Source organism: Poecilia formosa, unplaced genomic scaffold (assembly GCF_000485575.1).
Source record: "Poecilia formosa unplaced genomic scaffold, Poecilia_formosa-5.1.2 Scaffold17, whole genome shotgun sequence".
Taxonomy (NCBI): domain Eukaryota; kingdom Metazoa; phylum Chordata; class Actinopteri; order Cyprinodontiformes; family Poeciliidae; genus Poecilia; species Poecilia formosa.
Genome location: NW_006799956.1, coordinates 2,852,677 through 2,871,500, shown reverse-complemented (window position 1 = coordinate 2,871,500; position 18,824 = coordinate 2,852,677). Strand labels below are relative to the sequence as shown.

The window sequence follows — 18,824 nt, the reverse complement described above, 5'->3', positions numbered from 1 at the left end:
GTCAAAATGGCAGAAACAAATACAGATAGGTCAAACTCTCACCTGTCTGTTAAGAAGTTGCAAGTTAAATCCGGATTTATTGGACTGTTTGTCGTCTGTGTTCTTGTGTAATTAAAAAGTGAGCGAGACGGTAACATGCAACAGCTGGAAACGCACTCAGGAGTTTTCCTGAGTCTTTCTCCAGTCAACAAAAACGTGACCTCTGTGTACCGAGGTCATGTTTCCTGTGGTGAGTTCTGTCGGACTGGATTTGTACATAGAGACGTCGTCGTCTTTGTTTATTTATTTTCGGCGGGGCGTTCAGGTAACCCTGACGTTTATTTTCACTACGGTAACTTGTAATGGAAATGTAATGGACGTTTTTGTCTGCAGGTGTGAGTCAGATGTGTCACTGAATAAAACATGTCTATTTATTGTACATTTTAATACGCTGCATAGTGTCTTTTTAATTATTATTATTGCTTTTGGCGCACCCTATATCTCCTGGTGTCCCACAAAAGTTGTTCACACCCACTAAATATTTGCCACTGTATAAAAATTCAGTTCAAGTCGTTTCCCCTCGTGTCCCGTTCTTGTCCTGTCCATGTTGGTGTTCCACAGGGCTCTGCTTTGGGGACCATTGTTGTTTCTGCTCTACTCCCTCCGATTCTGTCGTCTTTTTGAGGATGTTTCCTAACATTTTCACGCTGATGACATCCTGTTGTTTACCTCTTATCTTCCAAATGAAGTTTTGAAACTTCGCATTTTACTAAAAAATCTGGATTCAACCAGAAGTTGGATGGCTGAAGGTTTTCTTCAGCTGAATGAAGGAAAAAACTGAAGTAATCGTCCTTCCACCAGAAAAATAAAAATAACTGCAAAGATAAAGCAGACTGTTGGTCGTCTTGGTTATTTGGCTAAATCTTTGGTTAGGCACCTTGGGCACCTTTTATTTTGGAAAATCCCGTCAAATCTTTGGTTCCATCCTGTCGTCCTAATGTCACCAAAACAGCTGGATCTCACAATAAGTCCAAATATACCAGTGAACAACTGAACACAGTAAATATGTAGTCATGAATATCCAGTCAATATTAATGGTAAATAAAATAAAACTAAGTTTTTATTAGTTTTAAATTTGGCAGCTCCTGAGCATTCTGCTGCTCAACCTAGTTAGTTTTCTTTCATAAGTTGCACCACTGCCAAGAAAAAAAAAACCCTGACCAGACAAATGTCCTGACCTTTTGTGCTTTGTGTTTGTAATGAAACACAATAAATCGCTTCAGAAAACCTTTTAAAATCCGGTTCTACGTGAAAAAACTAAAAAAGCTGTTTTATATAAACAGCTTAGAGTAAAGTTAGCAAATAAGCAGATTTACTCAGATCACAGCTTCAGTCGCTGTGTGTGTGTGTGTGTGTATCTCTGTTTGTCTCTCAAGATGCTTCATTTAGCTCCGATTTTGGCTGACGCCTCTGCAAAACAGATAAATAAAAAATAAAAATGATGAACAGACAGTCCAAAGTGCATCACACTGTCTTGCTGAGACGGGGTGAAGTTGCATCTGTTCGCTGTGGAACAAAGGACTTCCTGGCTCCCTGTCTCGACTGATGTCAGTAATTGTCTTTGCCGATAACATGTTTGCTTTTGGTTTGCTGTTTGCCTCTCAGGGCTGCCTTTGATTCGCCGTCAGCCTCACCGCCTGACATCCTCCTCTGACTGAGAGTTAGCATTGTGCTCGACAACTTCAGTAGCTTAATTTGTGTGTTGCTTTGATGTGCGTAACCAACACGTTGTCAAATACAGCACTTTTGACAGCACGTTCCCCCCCCTTCCCCCAACAGCCAATCCAAAAAGGCTGGTCGTTTGTTCATTCGCTCATCGACATATAGAACAATAACAATGCCGTCCTTCACGGGACCAGTCGGCTCAACAAGGACTCGTCATCCACAGGAATAAAATGGTGGACTGGGGGCCTATAATGTTAAAGTAATTTGGGGAAGAAGTGGCCCGTGCTGAACACTCTGTCTCCACTGTGGAAATTGGTGGGTGAGTCATGCTGTGGGGATGAGGGACAGGGGAGCAGGTCAGGAGTGGAAGAAAGTCCCGGAAGAAAACCTGTTAGAGGCGATGGAGTAAAATGTCCTTTCACTTCACAGTGATGCGCTACGTTTTGTTGGCTCACCTCATAAAATACCCCCCACACTTCCCAAAAAAATAAAAACAGTGATTCAATAATACGGTATGTAGGCCTATAAAGTTGGCATGGTTGTTTGTTTATTTGTTTCCCAATGGGTGCTCTTCCTAAGGCCCCCAAAGTGTGTGGATAACAGTGAGACTTAGGGGCGCACCGATTGCAGTTTTCTTTAAAAGCTTGACCTGGCGATTACGATTTTTGTCGGAAACACTCGCTAATTATGGCAACAAAGCCACTTAGTTGACAACAGTGGGGGTGACTGTTGTTAATCGCGCATGTGCATATATGACCAGGTGGTAATAAGTTGTAGTAAGTTATAAAGGTTAGCTAGCTTTCACTCTCTAAAGTCGCCAAAGTTTAACCTTCATGTAAAAAATTTGCTAAAATGCTCAGGTTAGCTTAACTTAAGCATGTGGAGTGACTGACTTAAATCTATTTAGCATACAAACATTATTGTATGAGCTACAGTTAGCTAGCATGTTAAGGTTAGTAGTAGTTTAGACTGGTTTCACATAATTATCGGTCATTCGCTGATTTCCCGAAACGAAGAAAATCTAGGCCACATTATGTTGGCTAGTTAAGATGTCCCCCCGCCCCCTCTTCCCCACTTTCTTTTATAATATTTGTGCTATTACCGCATCCCTAGTTGCTATTAGTGTTTGTTGTTAATTACCACATTTGTGCGGCAAGCGCCTCCGCCGTGTTAGGCGACTGAAAGCAGAAATGAGGAGACGACCTCTCTGATCAGCCCGGCTAACAAGCGGCCGCTCACACCGGGTCTGCAGGGAAGGGGAGTGTTGTTAAGGCGCCGAACAAAAACAAAACAAACCGACACACAGAGCCTCTCACACAGGCGGTGACTCATGTCAGCGTGCTGGGTGTTGCTGTGGGGGCTTCCTGACCCCACAGCAACACCCTGCCTTTTGCTCTTCAGACAAAAGGCTGGAGAGCAAAAGGCTGGAGAAGGTCCTGCAGCAGCGGGCGACAAACATGAGAATCCAACATGCCGCCGGGAGAAAAGGCGTCCGCGGAAACGAGGCCGACTGAAGGCAAGTGCTGGTGGTCTGACCGGACACGAGTTTGAACGGGCCGTGTAATCGGTTTTCTGTATAGGTACAAAAACATGTTTGTTCTGAAGGAAAACCGCGTTCATAAATGGCACACTTGTTTGCTTGTAATTAAAGTTTTGTTTTAATCTGAACAGTTTGTGCATCACGTTAGGCAAGCCATTAAAAAAAAAAGACTATTTAAAAAAAACAAAAACAAAAACGTGACTTTTTTTTTCCAGAATAAAAGTTTTAAGCTGAATCTGAGTCAGAGTTTAGATTTTGTGCCAGCTGTGATTTTATCGGTTTGGGTGTTGACTTAGTAAAAATGTTAATTTTATCATCTAATTTTAGGCTGCTATATTGGAGACATCTAACTGTAGTTTTGATCTATCAGCACCTTTATTTAGTTAATAGGATTCTAACTATTTTTTTTATACAATATATATTTAACTTGTGTTTTGATATATAAAATTTACCCCTGTCTCGTCTTATCTCTTGGGCCTTTTAAAACCCAATTTATGACAGTAATGTATAAACTCCACCATCCCTATTGTTAAAATAAAAATAGTCAATTTTTAAAATCATATTAAAGGGTCCAACTCTGAAATACTTCCAGCAAATTGCTCTCCATCTCTTTAAAAAAAATTAAATATAGACTGAAAACATCTTTTAAGTGAGTCGTTGTTATGAGAATTGTTTTTATTTAGGGTTTATCTGGTTTCTGTTGCATTTCTCTCACTTTTATTTATTTATCATTCTTGTTAAATAGCTTTATGCTCTTCTGAGCCTTCCACGACTTAATTTCTAAACAACTCACTGATCCGGTATGGAGGGTAAAGAGTGCCAAATTTCAATAAATAAAAAAATAACTCATGAAATCGTTGAAATCTGCCATTAATTAAGTAAAAATTGGTTAGATTCTGCGTGAATCAGTTAATTCTGTCATTATTTTATCAAACACATTAGACCTAATAGACTTAATAACTCATGTAAAACTAGCTTTTTATACAGCAAATATCAAGTGCAAAGCAGTACAATGTACTTTCCCCCTCTCCCATGTGTTAGACTTGAAAATTGTTTCTGACTTTCATTATTGATTGATTAAAAGCTTTGGAGAAACACTACTCATTTTAAAAAACAAAGCGGTGAACTCCCCCTTACCCCCAAAAGAAAAACAAAAAATCTATTATCTTTTTTTTTTTGTGAAAATCTATAAAATACAAACATGAAATTCAGCCTAGCTTTTCGTGAATCTCTCCAGTTGAAGGAGAGCAGAGACATTTTCAAAAGTGAGCGGGAGGACGATGTTTTAAGGTTTTTGTGGCAAACATGCTCCCGTTTTGGCCGAGCTTCATCTCCAACCTGAGTGCAAATAGGATCCAGCCTCTCAGCTGGCTGAGCTTTCAGCCGAGGATTTCCTTTGAGCGAGCGACTCCATTAGCGGAGGAAATACCTTCAGCGCTGAGCTCATGGGCAGCGGCACACATGGAAACCGAGGCGCTGCAGTGACAACGGTTCACAACGCCACGCTGCTCGTTCTGGTTTGTTAAAGTTGTACATCTGCTGACAAGAAGACGTAAGATGTTTGTTGTTTTTCTTTTGGATAACAAATGAAATAGCAGGCATGTTTTTTTAGATGAAAATGCTGCATTTGCGTTTGGACAGATGACACTGATTATCCTGATAGACGCCACGGCCTGGTTGAACATTTACCCACTTTGAGTTGTTGTTCTTAGGAAACAGCAGATTACAAAATAAATTACAGGAAATACAAGGTTACTTTCTGAAAACGAATTAATTACATTGCTAAAGACGTATTCGCAACCCTTGATGTGCTTCTTGTTTTGTGTTCTTGTGATGGTAGACCCAACACTTTCACAAAATGTGTTTTTAGTATCACAGAAGAAGAAGAAGAAGAAGAAGTTTGGTTTTCGTCAAGTCAAACTGATAAACGAAGAGCATTTCAATCTCCTCTTGTTGCCACATCACCCGTGTGTGTCTGTGTGCCTCAGCCCAGCCTCTGCCGGCTCCTGCCCCCCTGACGGGGCCCTCAGGGGACCGCGGTGCGTTGAAGACGCCTCAGCGTGACCTTCAGAGGCCGACGTGTCCCCGATGTGGCCTCCCCGTCCCAGAGAGCAGACCCGTACAGGCCTCGCAGCCCCGGAGCCGGCCGCAGGGCTCAGCAGCGTCGGTACGCGGCTACAGGAGCCGGAGCAAGAGAAGTGGGCCCGAACCCGACCGACCTGCTCCTGGATCTGCAGGTAAACCGCATGTCCTGTTTCAACAGATGTACATACAAAAATAAATAAATAGAAGTTAAATTCTCAATAACAATATAGGAGTTGAATGGAATTGGAGAAGATATGGACAGATTCGTCTAATCGAATGGCCTAGTCAAAGTAGCAACCTTAATCCACCTGAGTTTAACAAAGGGGTCTGATAAAGGATGGATGACACGTTCCACTATTCTACTTCCTGTTGGCCTGTCACGTAAAAATCCCGATGAAAACACCAAACATTCCCAGCTGCCAAAAATGTAAAACAAAATAACTGGTTTGTTCTTTGAACCCTGCGGTCAAATCTTCAAAGTCGGCCTGTCTGTTCGTTCAGTCGTATTCCAACCAAACGGCAAACTTTCCGGACAGAAAGTTTTCCAGTACATGAAGTCCATTTGCTTCCCTTCTGTCTCCTGCTTGTCTGCCGGTGGGTTCACGCCGTCGTCTCTGTGAAGCTCTACATCAAATCAACTCTAGAGCGACACACAACGCCTCCCTTTCATCCACACACGTCCATTAGCATGAGTTATATGTGGGATGTGTATAAATCAGTGGAATAAGCAGGAAGATGCTGAGCCCTACTCCGCAGGGAATTCTGCCACCTCCCTTTCTTTTTTTATTTTGGCTTCCTTCAGTAAACAGGATAAAACAGCTGGATTTGCACCGGCTCGCTCTCTTCTGGTCCTCGCACAGATGAAAATAAATAAATAAAATAAACAAATACAGGAGGAACCCAAGACACGCACCGCAGCACACAGACGAGGTCAACGTATGCAATTTGGTCTGCGCCTAATTTGGGCAGCAGAGCAATTATCATGTGACAGCTTCCTCCTGATTGTTTTTTTTTTTTTTATCCCTGAAAGCCTCTGTGGGTTTTTCTTTTCTTTTTTTCATTTTTCCCTGGAGGACTGAACAAAGCTGTGATTAAGTAAACACAAGATTTTCCTCTTTGAAGTTTCGCTTGACACCGCAAACAAACAAATGCGAGAGATTAATTTGGGTTAATAGAGTCGCTAATCCCTTGTTTAGCGCACACGCACGTACACACATGTTAAAAAAAAATAACAAAAAAAGCCTTTTATGGAACATCAGACTCAAGTCGTCTTCATCCTCGTGTCGCCCGCAGACTCGTGCTTGGGGCTGCTGCTGGCGTGTCTGTGGTGCCAGTTCTCGGTGGTGCTGCTGGGCCTGCTGGAGGCCTGCTCCTCCTGCTCCTCCTGCTGCCTCCAGGGCCTCTGCTCCTCCTGCTGCTGCGCCTCCTGCGCCAGCTGCTGCACGGCTGTCAGAGACGCGCCCGGCGAGGAGCTGGGGTGCCCCGCCCACTGCCACTCGGTGCTGTTCGAGTCCTGCTGCGAGCCCATTGAGTTCCTGGAGTTCTGCCTTGACTGCTGCGAGATCTGCCACCGTGGCTGAGCCTCGGGGGACGGCAGACGTGTCTGAACTGACCCACCGATGAGCGGAAAGTCTTTTTGCCTGATCAAGAACTGAAAATGGTGAGAACTACTGGAGCTGAGACGATTAATCGTGATTAAATCATTTGTTGAAATAATCGTGAGCTAATTTAACTGCTGATTAATCGCTATGTTGACTAATCAAATTCAAAAAATGGTCATCTGCAAAAGAACAACATATTTGAGAGAGTAACTGGGCAAAACTGTACAAAAAAATACAAACAAAAAACGACTTCCATTCTACTCAGAATTACTGAAGTGGCAAAATTTTAGCGTCAATCGGATCAAATTCTCTAAAGCAAAGAAAAATATCTCCTATTAAGCACTTTTAACTTTCTAATTATTGATCTGTTAATCCAAAAACTAGCCAATAAATGAGTTCTGCGTTGTATAGATGTTAAGCAGAAAGGACTGAGCTTTCTCATGTTATTAGCAGTTTTGTTTTTTGGCTGCTTTGAATGCCATGTTGTTGCATTTTTAGCAGTACAGTTTTTAAAAGCAATTAAATTATTTTTATTTGTTGTATCTTTTAATGTATTTCAAATATTGTGTAAATAAAAAGGCTTAAGTGGTTAATAGGACATCCGCTGTTATTTGATTAATCGATTAATCGTCCAAACAATCAATAGAATACTAGATTATTAATAAAAATTGTTTGTTGCAGCCCTAAAGATTACACAGGTTATGTCTATATTTGGACATATGTGCGTTGTGCCGTCACTTAAAATCTCAAGATAATGCCCGGAAGCTTGTGGTTGAAACATGAAACAGAAAAATCAGAAATAATTAAAGTTCTTTTGAGAGGAAACGTACTGCAGACTCGTGGTCTCGTGTTTTCTGCTGCATCTGTTGCGGTACAGTAGCTGTGCTGCTGTGGGCAGAAAGGTCACAACAAATCCAGGCTGACAAGTGGAACAAACCTGAGCGCTTATTTCATGCCGCCCGTCCGCCATGCTCTAAATTAGAAATCTGTTGTCGGCCCTCGGCGGAACCCAAATGCATTGTGGGCCACAGAGACGCCTAAATCTGATTCACTTGCTCTAACGTGATTTAAACGAGCCTCTTTGCTCCACCGCGCAGTCTTGACAGCGTCGTCTTTATCGGCACTTAGGGTTTATTTTTGGCTGTTTACTCCGCGTCTTTGCTGTCGTCTCGCTTCAAAAGCTTTCTAATGAAGCTCGCTCAGATCCTTCAGAGATCTGGAGACAATAAGCATCTTCTTTATGTTTAAAAGTGCCTTATTTGACACACGTGAAAAGGGATTAAAGCGAGAGATGACAAGTTTTGTGTTTGTCCTGTTCTTTAGCTGTTAAAAAAAGAAAGAAAAAAAAGGGGTGCGCAGGAAAGAAGTCAAACCTGTAATCTTCCAACACTGGAAGTGTAATGCCTTTGATTTAAAGTAATAGACCTTCTGCTTGAGGTCAGTAAATGAAACTTTATGCACATCTGAACCATTTGTGGTTCAGTTCAAATGGAAACACCAAAATTCAGACCAGTGGTGTAAAAAGTGGAAATGGACTGCATGGGACGCATAGGGGCGCCACGCTGGAAGGGGCGCCAAAACAAGGGTAAAATAACTGTATTTTGTAAGCAAAATTTAAAAAATGATGGATATAATCTAACAATAAATTATGCTGCCATAATGACAATCTCATCATACATTATTGAGGTTTCAAACAGAGATTGTTGGACAGGAAGTCTGAGACGAGACAGAAGACGACCTAACGAAGAGCAGATTGCTTTCAACCTTTCTCAAAAATAAATAAATAAATAAAATAAAACATGCTCCCCTTTATTCAGTTTCTGCCTATTTGTATTCTCGCCTGCCTCCAAAGCTGCGTGACAACGGCAGTAACCTCTTCAATCAAAACAAGGTGCGGTACGAAGTGGCGTCTGCATAAAAAAAAAAGAGAAAAAGAAAAAAAAAACGGGTGGCGGGGAAATAAAAACACCTAATAGTCAGTCTGTCAGATGTGCCCATCTGCTATAAAGGAAACAAAAATAAACGTAACGAGATTTGAATATCTGACGGATCAAAGCCTGGAGAGACGCACCAGAGGGGGGCAATCATAAACACGCCGTCTCGTCTTAATAGGAGAGGAAAATTGTTTCCAAAGCGGCGCATACCATCAGGCTTCGCATGTTTGCGAGCGTGGGAGGAGAAGAGAAGAGGGGCGGGTGGGTTTAAAGAACATCAAAACACAGCTAATGAGAGTTGGGGTTGAAGATGGTTGAGCATCAAGGCTCGGTGGCGAGCGGCGTCTTTCATTTCAACGACACCAACCTGGGACTTTTCAGCGGGTTTTGCACACAGCCGCTGCAGGATCAGGGCGAGTTCTCAGAAATTAAGAAAACAAATTAAAAACCGAGGATTTGCTCTTGCTTGTTGATTATTTGAACTTGTATTTTCATTGAATATGTCATAAGTATCCACATCAATATTAGTACAGAATTACATGTACGCCAAGCATAAAAAAATATATCAAATATTACGATGTGTGTTTTTATGTTGTCTAAAAAGTCCGGATTCATTTAAAAAGCAGCTGAAGACAATCTTATGCTTTTCCCAAATATCTCTTTAAATATTATATTTTCTTTTTAAGTGATCTTTAGCATTTGATCTTTTTTTTATTAATTTTTTAAATATGTGTGATGTTTGTGTAGAACTATGTGATTTTTATCTGTGAACAGTGACTATAACGACGAAAACATTCAGACAAATCGTTTGCCAATGAGGACAAATAAAGTTCAGGAATTCTGGAATAATATTCTCGTGTCCAAAACAGCTGTTTGGACGACATTACAGAGTGCATGTTTGGTACAAACCAAAGGCTGTATTCCAAGAAAAGAAAAGACAAAAAAAACAAAAAAACAAAACTAATCCCAACTAAAACAAAAGCAGAGAGCTGGAAGTGTTACAGTGTATAAGTGCAGGTTTTAGCAAGTCAGATTTAAGACTTTTTAATGCCACGTTGAATTAAATTTAAGACAAATAAAACTACACACGGGGGAAAAAAAGCTAACTAGCAAGAGTATATGAGCAGCTAGCTATCGAGGAACACAATGAAGAAACTTTTACTTGACAGAAAAGTCCTGCCAGAGTAAAAAACTAAATTTAAGATGTATTGAAGGCCAACATACATATTTTCAGTGAATTTAAGATATTTTAAGGCCTTGATTATTATTATTTTTTAAAGAATAATGGATTTAAGATGTTTTAAGGATGCACAGACACTCTGTGTCACGTTTTTGGAATGCTTTGCTGTAAGATCTGAGCAACTTGGATCATTTGCTGTCCATCTTATATTCTCCTTCACTGTAAACATAAACCCAGCGAAACCCATATTGCAATAGATTACATTAAAACAAACTTTGTATTTAGGTAAAAAAAAATGCTGAAAACAAATCCTTCATGTATGCTCCATATAGCTTTTCATTTATTCAATTTTACATACTAATATATTCAGAATACAAACTTTTGATTCCCTTGCAGTGAATGAAACATTACATTAAAAATCTTTCTGTGTATTTATACATATGTTTTTTTTTTTTTTTTTTTACAGTATTTTAAGATAATAAAAAACCACAAAAAATAATGGAACAAAACATAAACCGGCTGTCCCTTTCATCAAACCAACAACAAGCTGAAATGTAAAACCGTGGTCACCCTGTTTTTATAGCTGGAGAGCATTCCAGCTCGTCATGTTCAAGTATATAGAGTTCATTACATAAAAGAAAAAATAAACCCAGAACGACACAACTCTATATTAGTACTAACACAGATATTGCACCATTGGATGGCATGTACCAAATGTCATAAATTGGCAAAAATGATTATAAATACAAATACTTAAAAGCGGCAATTCCAAAACACCAAAATTCACAAATCAAAACTAGAGTTTCAGCCGGCAAAACAAATACTTCTGAGGTCGTCTTTAGTTCAGAGTCTCGTCCGTTCCTCACTCCATGAGGGGGGGGAGGGTAAGTGCAAAGTGCAGTCAAGTTTATTTCTTTCATGACAACAGGATTAAAGAAAAAGAAAAATAGCGTTAGCATCTTGGTCTTGGCTTTAGAGTTTTCCGGTGACGAGCGGAAACGTGCGGTCAGATCCTACGGTTCTTCTTCAGCACCTCCAAATACTGCTGCGTGGCCCAGCTGAGGGGGTCCAGCTCCACTCTGGAGGCGGAGCCCACCGGGGACAGACGGGCCGAGGCGGCGTCCAGCTCCGCTGTGGCTGAGAGAGGGCCAAGGTTAACACCTGCTGAGGCTCCTTCCTAAAGATGGTGAAGAAGGAGGAGGTGGAGGAGGAGGAGCTGCGCTTACCGTATCTCAGTTCTTTCGAAATGTTTTTGTCCAGCTCTCTCTGCATCTGGGGAAAACACAGCAGCGTCTCAGGTGAACAAAAACAAAACGCGGGTGTGAAATATGGGCGAGGAGAAGAGCTACTGAGAAACATCACTGTAGAAAACACACCAGAGGGGGGAAAAAGCTGTTTTTTTGACGTGAAACACAGAAGGTCATGCAAAATTTTCAAGCTCTTCACAGATCTGAAAGCTGTGGTATACAAAGAGCTCCTCAATGGCTGAAAAACAAATTTGCAGAAATCATTTTTAAGTAAAATCTGAATAAATTAACCTCCCTTCCTCAGACCAGTACAAACTAATACGCCTTGCTCTGTGTGGGGATAGAAGTGGAGCGCATAAATTCAATTTCTAGCTTGTCCAGTTTGATATGTTTTTATTATAAAAATGATCTAGATAAGGATTTAATTTACACCTGTCCCACTTTACCACTGCTTTATTCAAACTTATAAAACAGGGCTTTCATGTTAGTGCCGTTTATGTTTGCTAAGGAAACACTAATATCAAAACGCTCATTTATTTCAGTGTTTCAGTTCAAAAAGTGAATCTCGATACATATTTGTAGATTTATTCAACTGACTGGTGGAATTCAATCATTTATTTCTATTTATTTTAATGGCTTGCAGCTAACAAAAACTCCTTCCAGACAATAGAACATTACATAGCAATTTAAAATGCATGTACAGTTTTAATGCCATATTGTTAATCTGTGTCCACTTGGACGGCTGCTGACTGTATGGTTCTCCAGCAAAACAATCCCCGAGTGTATAAAAATGTTACTTTAAAAGGAGGGACTTTTAAAGTAACGTACGTTTGTGTTTCCATCGCAAACATACGCAAAACTTAATAAATATTCCGTTAATGTCGGAAAAACACAATTACGGAAATTGCGGCGTTTCTGTTAAATAAGAAACGCAATTAAAATCACACGAAAATAAGTTTGCTCGCGCGGTGAGACGTTAAAAAGCATGTAGCACCACGATCCTCCAACTACTTCCTGTTGAATTCTTCTTCGTGGTTTGCGCCAATGGAGACATCCGGTTGATGATCATGTGACTCAGGTAATGCGGAAAAACTGTTTTCACTGCATTTTCGCCGAATACACTAATTTCGATACGGCTCATAAAAAGGCCCACCTCATCATAGCGCCAAAACTGTTAAAAGAAAAAAAAAAATTGACAGTCTTTTTCCCTCCAGAAATTGACGTTTTATTATGCTAATTTATTTCCGAAATGTCAAATTGCATGAATATATGCTCATGAGCCAGTCGTATCTATTACATAGCGTCAAGTGCGAGTTCCTGTTGTTTTGCAGCTGCGGACCAATGACAACTTTAGAAGCGTCTTACCTGAACTAAGGAGAAAAAGAGCTGGACTGCTGCTTGGTCAAACGGTAGCATTAAACAAGCTTCAGAATGCTGTCGGTGGAAGACTGTAGACCTACACTGTTACCGAACCACAAACCAACAACATGAACAATGGACGAACACTGCATTTAGATACACTTCCTTTTTTTATGGTGCAGCCTCAGAGCTAATGAGTCGTGCACAAACCCTCTGGGGGAATGTTTTGTCTGCGCACACCTGCTGTCAGGATGGAAAATGGCAGAGGTGAGTATTTACAAAAACATACCCCACTACGACCCATCATGTTTTAGTTCCTTAAAACTGAGTACTAACTGCCATCCATTGAAAGAGATTATTATTATGTATTTACCTTTTCGCAGCAAGAATACCAAGATGAATGAAGACGCACCCAAACACACACACACACACACACTCGAAATAACCAAAATAAATCAGCAATATGGCAATACCCAGTTGCCGTATTGCTGGTTAACTGTATGCGCTTTCATTAAAAATAAATAACTAAAATATAAATGCAACAGTGACAATGTAACAGTAAAAGTGTTATGTAAAGCTGTCGTATCCCTACCAAATTAATTAATAGTTTTATTATATAGTCATTAAAATTAATACACACAAACAGAGATTGTGGTTAATATATAACACCACAACATACTTTGGAAATACCTGTCACTATATGGTTTTGACAGATTTTATCTTTTAAATAAACATGCTTCTTTTTTAAGTTGCTGAAAGAGTTTGTTATTGAGAGGAAATGATCAAAAATATCTGTTTAGGAGGATCTACCATCTAGGCTCAGATTAATCTTTCTTTGTATTCCCTTGATGTTTACAATGTGACAATATGAACATTATCACCACCTACTGGCCGGCATGAGTATACAAGCATTTTATGTTTGGTAAATGTATTAATTTTTTTCTTTTTCTGATAATTCTGAGTATATTTTATAAATTTTTTGCATTAAGTTGCTTAATAATAACTTCTCTCTTGAAGATACACTGACACTTGAAAACTTCAGCGCTCGTTTAAACCTTTGACAGCAAAACAGAAGATAAAAACTGTTCTGTACCCGATTCTGTGACCAACGACTGCACCAGTTACGATCTCAATATTCAAGGTGAATTCATTGCAGATAAAAGAAGAGCTGTGGAGCTTTAAATACTACTTTGGAAAGCTCAGATTAACTTTATACTGAATGACAAACTGTTCAGGCCTGAGATAGAACCAAACTAAACTGATTCTTCAGTGAAAAAGTTTTATCGCTAAAGTTGCTGAAAAAAAGGGGCAGAAAGTAAAAGAAGAGAAAAAGAGAAACAGTGGCCTCCAGCTGGCTTTCAAAGCCAACACAGGAGCGCCACCTAGTGTTGTTTTAGCTGTGCAGGCACAGCAGAGGTTTTTCCATTTCACTATAATGTGCAACTTTGTCTATAAAATAAACTCCAATCACAAAAAAAAGTTTGAGGCTGCAACATTGCAAAATGTAAGAAAATTCAAGCTGTTTATGCTATATTTCAAAAAAAGTGCAAAATATGCAAAGTTTTTGTTGCTTTGTCTGGCAGCTTTTTCTCCACTGAAGCCACGAGCAACGCAATGAAACAGCAACCAGTCAGACACTCAGCTGAAAACAGCAACACACCTGGTTATGAGTCTGGCTGAAGAGAGGAGAAGTGAGAAAAAGACTTTTGAGCTAGAAGCTAAAAGAGTGAGAAATACAAGACAAGTTAGAGGTAATGGTGAAAAGACAGAAATAATAAACAGGAGGAAGAAAAACAAACAAAAAAGTCTGCAAAGCCTAAAGTGTCTGTTGGGTGACCTGATGTAACTCGTCAAACACACGTCTCTGACTATGAGGTGAAACTACAGAGATGTCACTGTTTATAACTAACATCTCTGCAGTTACATGAACTTGTTCTTAAAAAAATGAAATCAGGAATATACAAGAACACAGATTTCCTCTTTAATCTCTATAAGTGAGTGAGAGTTGAAGGACTGGGCAGACCTTAGCCAGGTAGTCCTCCACCCTTTGGTTCTGTCCGTCTGACTCAGTACTGGGCAGGGAATATCCCACGCTCATGTTCCTGTTGAGGGCCCCCACTGAGGTCCCGGGGTTCGCTGGTGTAGCCAAGGCGCTCATGTCCAGAGAAGGCCCCATCAGGCTCCCGCTTGTGACGTTTCCCATCATAAGACTCCTGCTGCGCTCGCTCAGCAACTTGGAGTTGGCTTCGGAGAGGCGGCTGTTGGCCCTGTTTATGGGAAACAAGAAAACGCTAATCACTGCCATCTTTATAGCAGCTCGGGATTTGTTACAAGCGTTTACCAGTTTACCAAACCTATTATAATTTTTTTTTTTTTTTTACAAAGTGAAACAGATTTCTTCAAAAAGCATTTTAACCTCTCCAGTTTGGCAGCTAGGGACATCCGCAGGCGCATCTCTTCGTTGTAGAGGTGTCGGTAGCGCTCCAGCTCGGAGCGTGTGGACTCTTTTTGGCTGAACGTTTCCTGCTGGATGGTGCGGGCTCGGTTCAGCTCCCCTTCCAGCTCCCGGATCTTCTTTTCCAGCTGGGAGCGCAGGTTGGCCTCGTTGGTGGCTTTGATCTCATCTAGTGCTTCCTGAGACGCCGCCTGGGACTGAGAGACGCACAAATCGTTGTTAATCCCACTGGCGGGCGATATCAAAGAGCGACATCAGCACCGCTGCTGTTGTGAATTGATTTCCTCTCTGTTGGGGTTTGTCTCAGCTCTTTACCTGTAGGAAGAGGTTGACCTGCTCTAGTTTCTGCTGCACCTCCTGGTGGGCTTTTTCCTCCGCTTCACGTCGGTACTGATCCAGCACACTCTGGTCGGGCTGGTTGTTCTCCAACTGGCGTCTCAGCTCCACCACCTCGCTCTCCAGGTGCTTCTTGCTTCTCTCCAGCTCGCCGTGGTTACGGCCCACACCTTTCATGGAGGCCAACTGGTCCTGGAGCTCCTCGTTGATCTGCTCCAGCTGGTAGCGACGAGATGTTTCCTTCTCCAGCTCTGCCTGCAGCTCCTCCACCTGAAGACGGAGGAGACATTTGAAGGCCAAGAAGCAAGGGGAGATTGTAGGTGATGCACTGCACGGGTGTTCATTTAAAGTTTGGTACAAACAACTTGCCTTTGGGGCAGCAACATGCTGCTAAAAATCTTTCGACTGTGGATACAAGCATAATAATTAAGACGCTCACCCCTCAGGTCGCACGTTTGCCCTGTATCCCATTAGACACTTCAGGATGATGGCTGTTTTTGAGCCTTTCAAGCCAATTACTGCCATAAAATGTTACACATCTTACATTTTTGACTTTGGTCATCCTCTTTTTGCAACTTTAAAATAATGATATGTAGTAAAATAAGAAACAGAGGACGCGGCTGTTTGCGAGTCTCGTGTTGAAAATAGCTCCAACTATTTTTTTTTGTGCTTAGCAGTTTAGCGTTAGCTTCTGCTAATTTGTTTTGTATTTAGCGGTTTAGCGTTAGCTTCCACTATTTTTGTGCTTAGAAGTTCAGTGTTAGCTTCCACTAATCCTTTATGTTTAGCGGTTTAGGAAAGCAGAGCTAATGTTTTTGTGTTAAGCATTTTAATGTTAGATAATTTGTTAAATACCTTAGAACCCAGGTTCAGAACCCTGTCGTAAACTGAGTCAAACAAAAACTGTGAAATGGTCTTGTTTGATTTTTTGACTCCAAAAACCAAAATATAATGTACAAGTAGCACATTAATTCGTGTTGAAGCCAGCATCAGCACCACAAACCTTGTCGTTCATCCAGCTGTCAGCCTGACTCTGTCTCCGGTGAGGGCTCTTCATAGAGGAGTATTTCGCTCCTCCAGACTCTTGGCCCTGCAGCTTCTTCTTTGCACTTTTTAATAAAGTTCGTTGCCTTAAATATAAACGCACAGAGTGAATATCTAAAGCATCAAGTAAAATAACCTAAACTTGCTAACATTAGGCTGATTGAATGTACAAAATAACTGAGTGGGGACTTAAAAAGGATACAGACACTGGTGGACCATAAAGCCAAGAAGTTGGTTCTAGTGGTTTCTAGCTGGTTCTAAGCAGCAGGATCACCCACTGCCCAGTGACAGAGTCCAAAGAGTCCAAAAGTCACCTGTGCATTTCTTTTTGAAGCTCCATGTTTCTCTTCATCTCTTGATCGAGGCGAGTGTCAACCGCTTTCTTTTGCTCTGCAATTTTCTTGACTTTCTTCTTTTCAAGCTCCATCTAGACCAGAACGAACAACTCAGTGACTCTTCAAACCTCAACTGAGTGACGCTTAACCATCATATCACTCAGATTACTATCACAGTGTGAACACCTGGTTTGTGAGCTCTCCTTTTTCTCTTTCAAGTTCTGTCAGGCGCAGTCCTAACTTTGAGCGGTTCTTCGTCTCTTCCTCCCACAGGGCCTGAGAGTCCTGCATGGTGTTAGACAGCATGCTCTGTTTGTGCAACTGTAGAAGAAAAACACACAAGCTCAAAGTACGGTTCTGTTTATACTGTATGCATGGATGTCACTCATTTTAAATCATTTTGAAAATAAACCATAAACCTTTAAACCTCGTGCACGCGGTTGCTCACACCCCCGCAATCGCTCCCTGCTATGCTAGAGCTAGTTCCCTACGTTGGAGTCTGCCGTGAATGCTAAAGCTACTTAGAATGGCCACATTGAATTGTACGTGCACGAGCATGATTGACAGCGCTAAGAAACTACTCCTGCCTTTGATTGGTTGTTTCTGACTGGAAGTGGCGCATTTCTGCAGATGGAGAAGACAAATGTGCTCAAATTTTTCATACATTATCTGTTATCTGTCTCATACTTTCAGGACGTGGTGATGGTTTTAACGATTACGTTAAAAAAAAAAAAAAAAAAAAAACTCTTTTTTTTAAAGCTACATACTGCAGCTTTAAGGTTTTGGAATGGCAGCGACCCCAATCCTATTAAAACCTTTGAGAAAATCCACCACAAACTCAAATCTGAGCACTCACTTCCTGTTAATAAAATCAATTAAAGGTTATTGCTTTATAGTAGGTTGTTCAGATAATTCATTAAAAGTCAAAAGATTAAAGTCAATCCCTACAATTGAGTGTATGTAAACCTATGACTTCAACTAAGGAATTAGGATGAGAATGTATTTTTTGGAGCTGGAGATAGGCACCAGCACCCCTCCCGACCCCACTGAGGGACAAGGGTGTTCAGAAAATGGATGGATGGATGTATTTTTTGGCATTTTATTGGTCCTAAACTTACGTTTTAGTTTTTATCGTATATAAAAACAAATAAACTGATGAAACATATGACGAACTAACAATAGAAGCCACTCACCTCTTTATTCAGCTGCTCTTCCAAAGAAATCTTGCTGCCTTGGAGGTTCGATACCAGCTCCTCCAAATGTGCACGAACCTAAAGAAAAAACATGATTTAAAAGCAAAACAAAACAAAAAATTAAATAGACTTTGTGTTTCTGCTACTGCTGAAAAAAAAAATCAAGTTAGGATTTTAGAAAGCTGAAAGCAAACTAAAGGAAGTGACATGCATTAATCAGGAATACATTCACAACTGAAAGAAAGACACCACAGACAAAGATTAAAAAAAAAAAAGAAGACAGGGAGAGGAAAGACATTTCTCCATCACCAGGATACTTATTCCCACATGAGCTTGGAGTTCTGACACTAAAAACATGTTTTATTTCACTTCATTAAGAGGATTATTTTATCTCTAGTTCAAAATAAAAAAAAGATTAAATGAATCAGCGTACAAAGAGGAAGAACCTCACACAGAGAAACTACGCCTACAGTCACAATACTGACCCCTCCTCCAGGTGAGCAGTCAGCTCGCTGAAAAAAGATTGTATGTCCTTTAAGTTTAAAACTGACTTAAACACATAAACTCAGATAGTTGATTTAACAGAATTGCATGACACCTTTTAGCTCAAAAGAGACGTGGAGCATTGAGACCATGTGTGAGCAGGTGAACGGGTTACTCACCACGACGGCTTCCTGAGCGCTTTTCTGAAGAGCCTCAATTTTATCGGCCTGTTGCTTCGTAGTACCTTCCAGTTTGGCGTTCTTGATCTCCATCCTGGGCGACATTAACATTCTCTATTAATCAGGCCCAAATACCTGTGACTGTATGG

At 40.7% G+C, this 18,824-nt stretch overlaps 2 protein-coding genes across 12 annotated transcripts in view; one reads left to right on the top strand and one right to left on the bottom strand.

Moving 5' to 3' along the window:
• Window positions 1-2,957: 2,957 nt before the first annotated feature.
• On the top strand, window positions 2,958-7,444 carry LOC107835657 (myoD family inhibitor domain-containing protein-like). Its single transcript, XM_016668844.1, has 3 exons — window positions 2,958-3,220; window positions 5,233-5,481; window positions 6,623-7,444. Exons 1-3 carry the CDS (start codon window positions 3,175-3,177, stop codon window positions 6,907-6,909), a joined length of 582 nt encoding a protein of 193 aa, XP_016524330.1. The 5' UTR covers window positions 2,958-3,174; the 3' UTR covers window positions 6,910-7,444.
• A 2,912-nt stretch (window positions 7,445-10,356) lies between these two features.
• ankrd26 (ankyrin repeat domain containing 26) overlaps window positions 10,357-18,824 on the bottom strand; it is a 31,480-nt gene continuing 23,012 nt past the window's right edge. For 8 of the 11 annotated variants that reach the window (XM_016668811.1, XM_016668813.1, XM_016668814.1 and 5 more), the window contains 10 exons: window positions 18,676-18,769; window positions 18,014-18,091; window positions 17,007-17,141; window positions 16,800-16,912; window positions 16,445-16,571; window positions 15,421-15,711; window positions 15,067-15,302; window positions 14,674-14,917; window positions 11,271-11,316; window positions 10,357-11,181 (listed from right to left, as the gene is read on the bottom strand). In XM_016668811.1, coding sequence (XP_016524297.1) covers window positions 11,051-11,181; window positions 11,271-11,316; window positions 14,674-14,917; window positions 15,067-15,302; window positions 15,421-15,711; window positions 16,445-16,571; window positions 16,800-16,912; window positions 17,007-17,141; window positions 18,014-18,091; window positions 18,676-18,769 — 1,495 coding nt within the window. In that variant the 3' untranslated portion in view covers window positions 10,357-11,050. Of the gene's footprint in view, window positions 11,182-11,270; window positions 11,317-11,437; window positions 14,369-14,673; window positions 14,918-15,066; window positions 15,303-15,420; window positions 15,712-16,444; window positions 16,572-16,799; window positions 16,913-17,006; window positions 17,142-18,013; window positions 18,092-18,675; window positions 18,770-18,824 lie in introns of those variants that run through there. The other 3 variants (XM_016668805.1, XM_016668809.1, XM_016668808.1) reach the window with 3 other exon arrangements.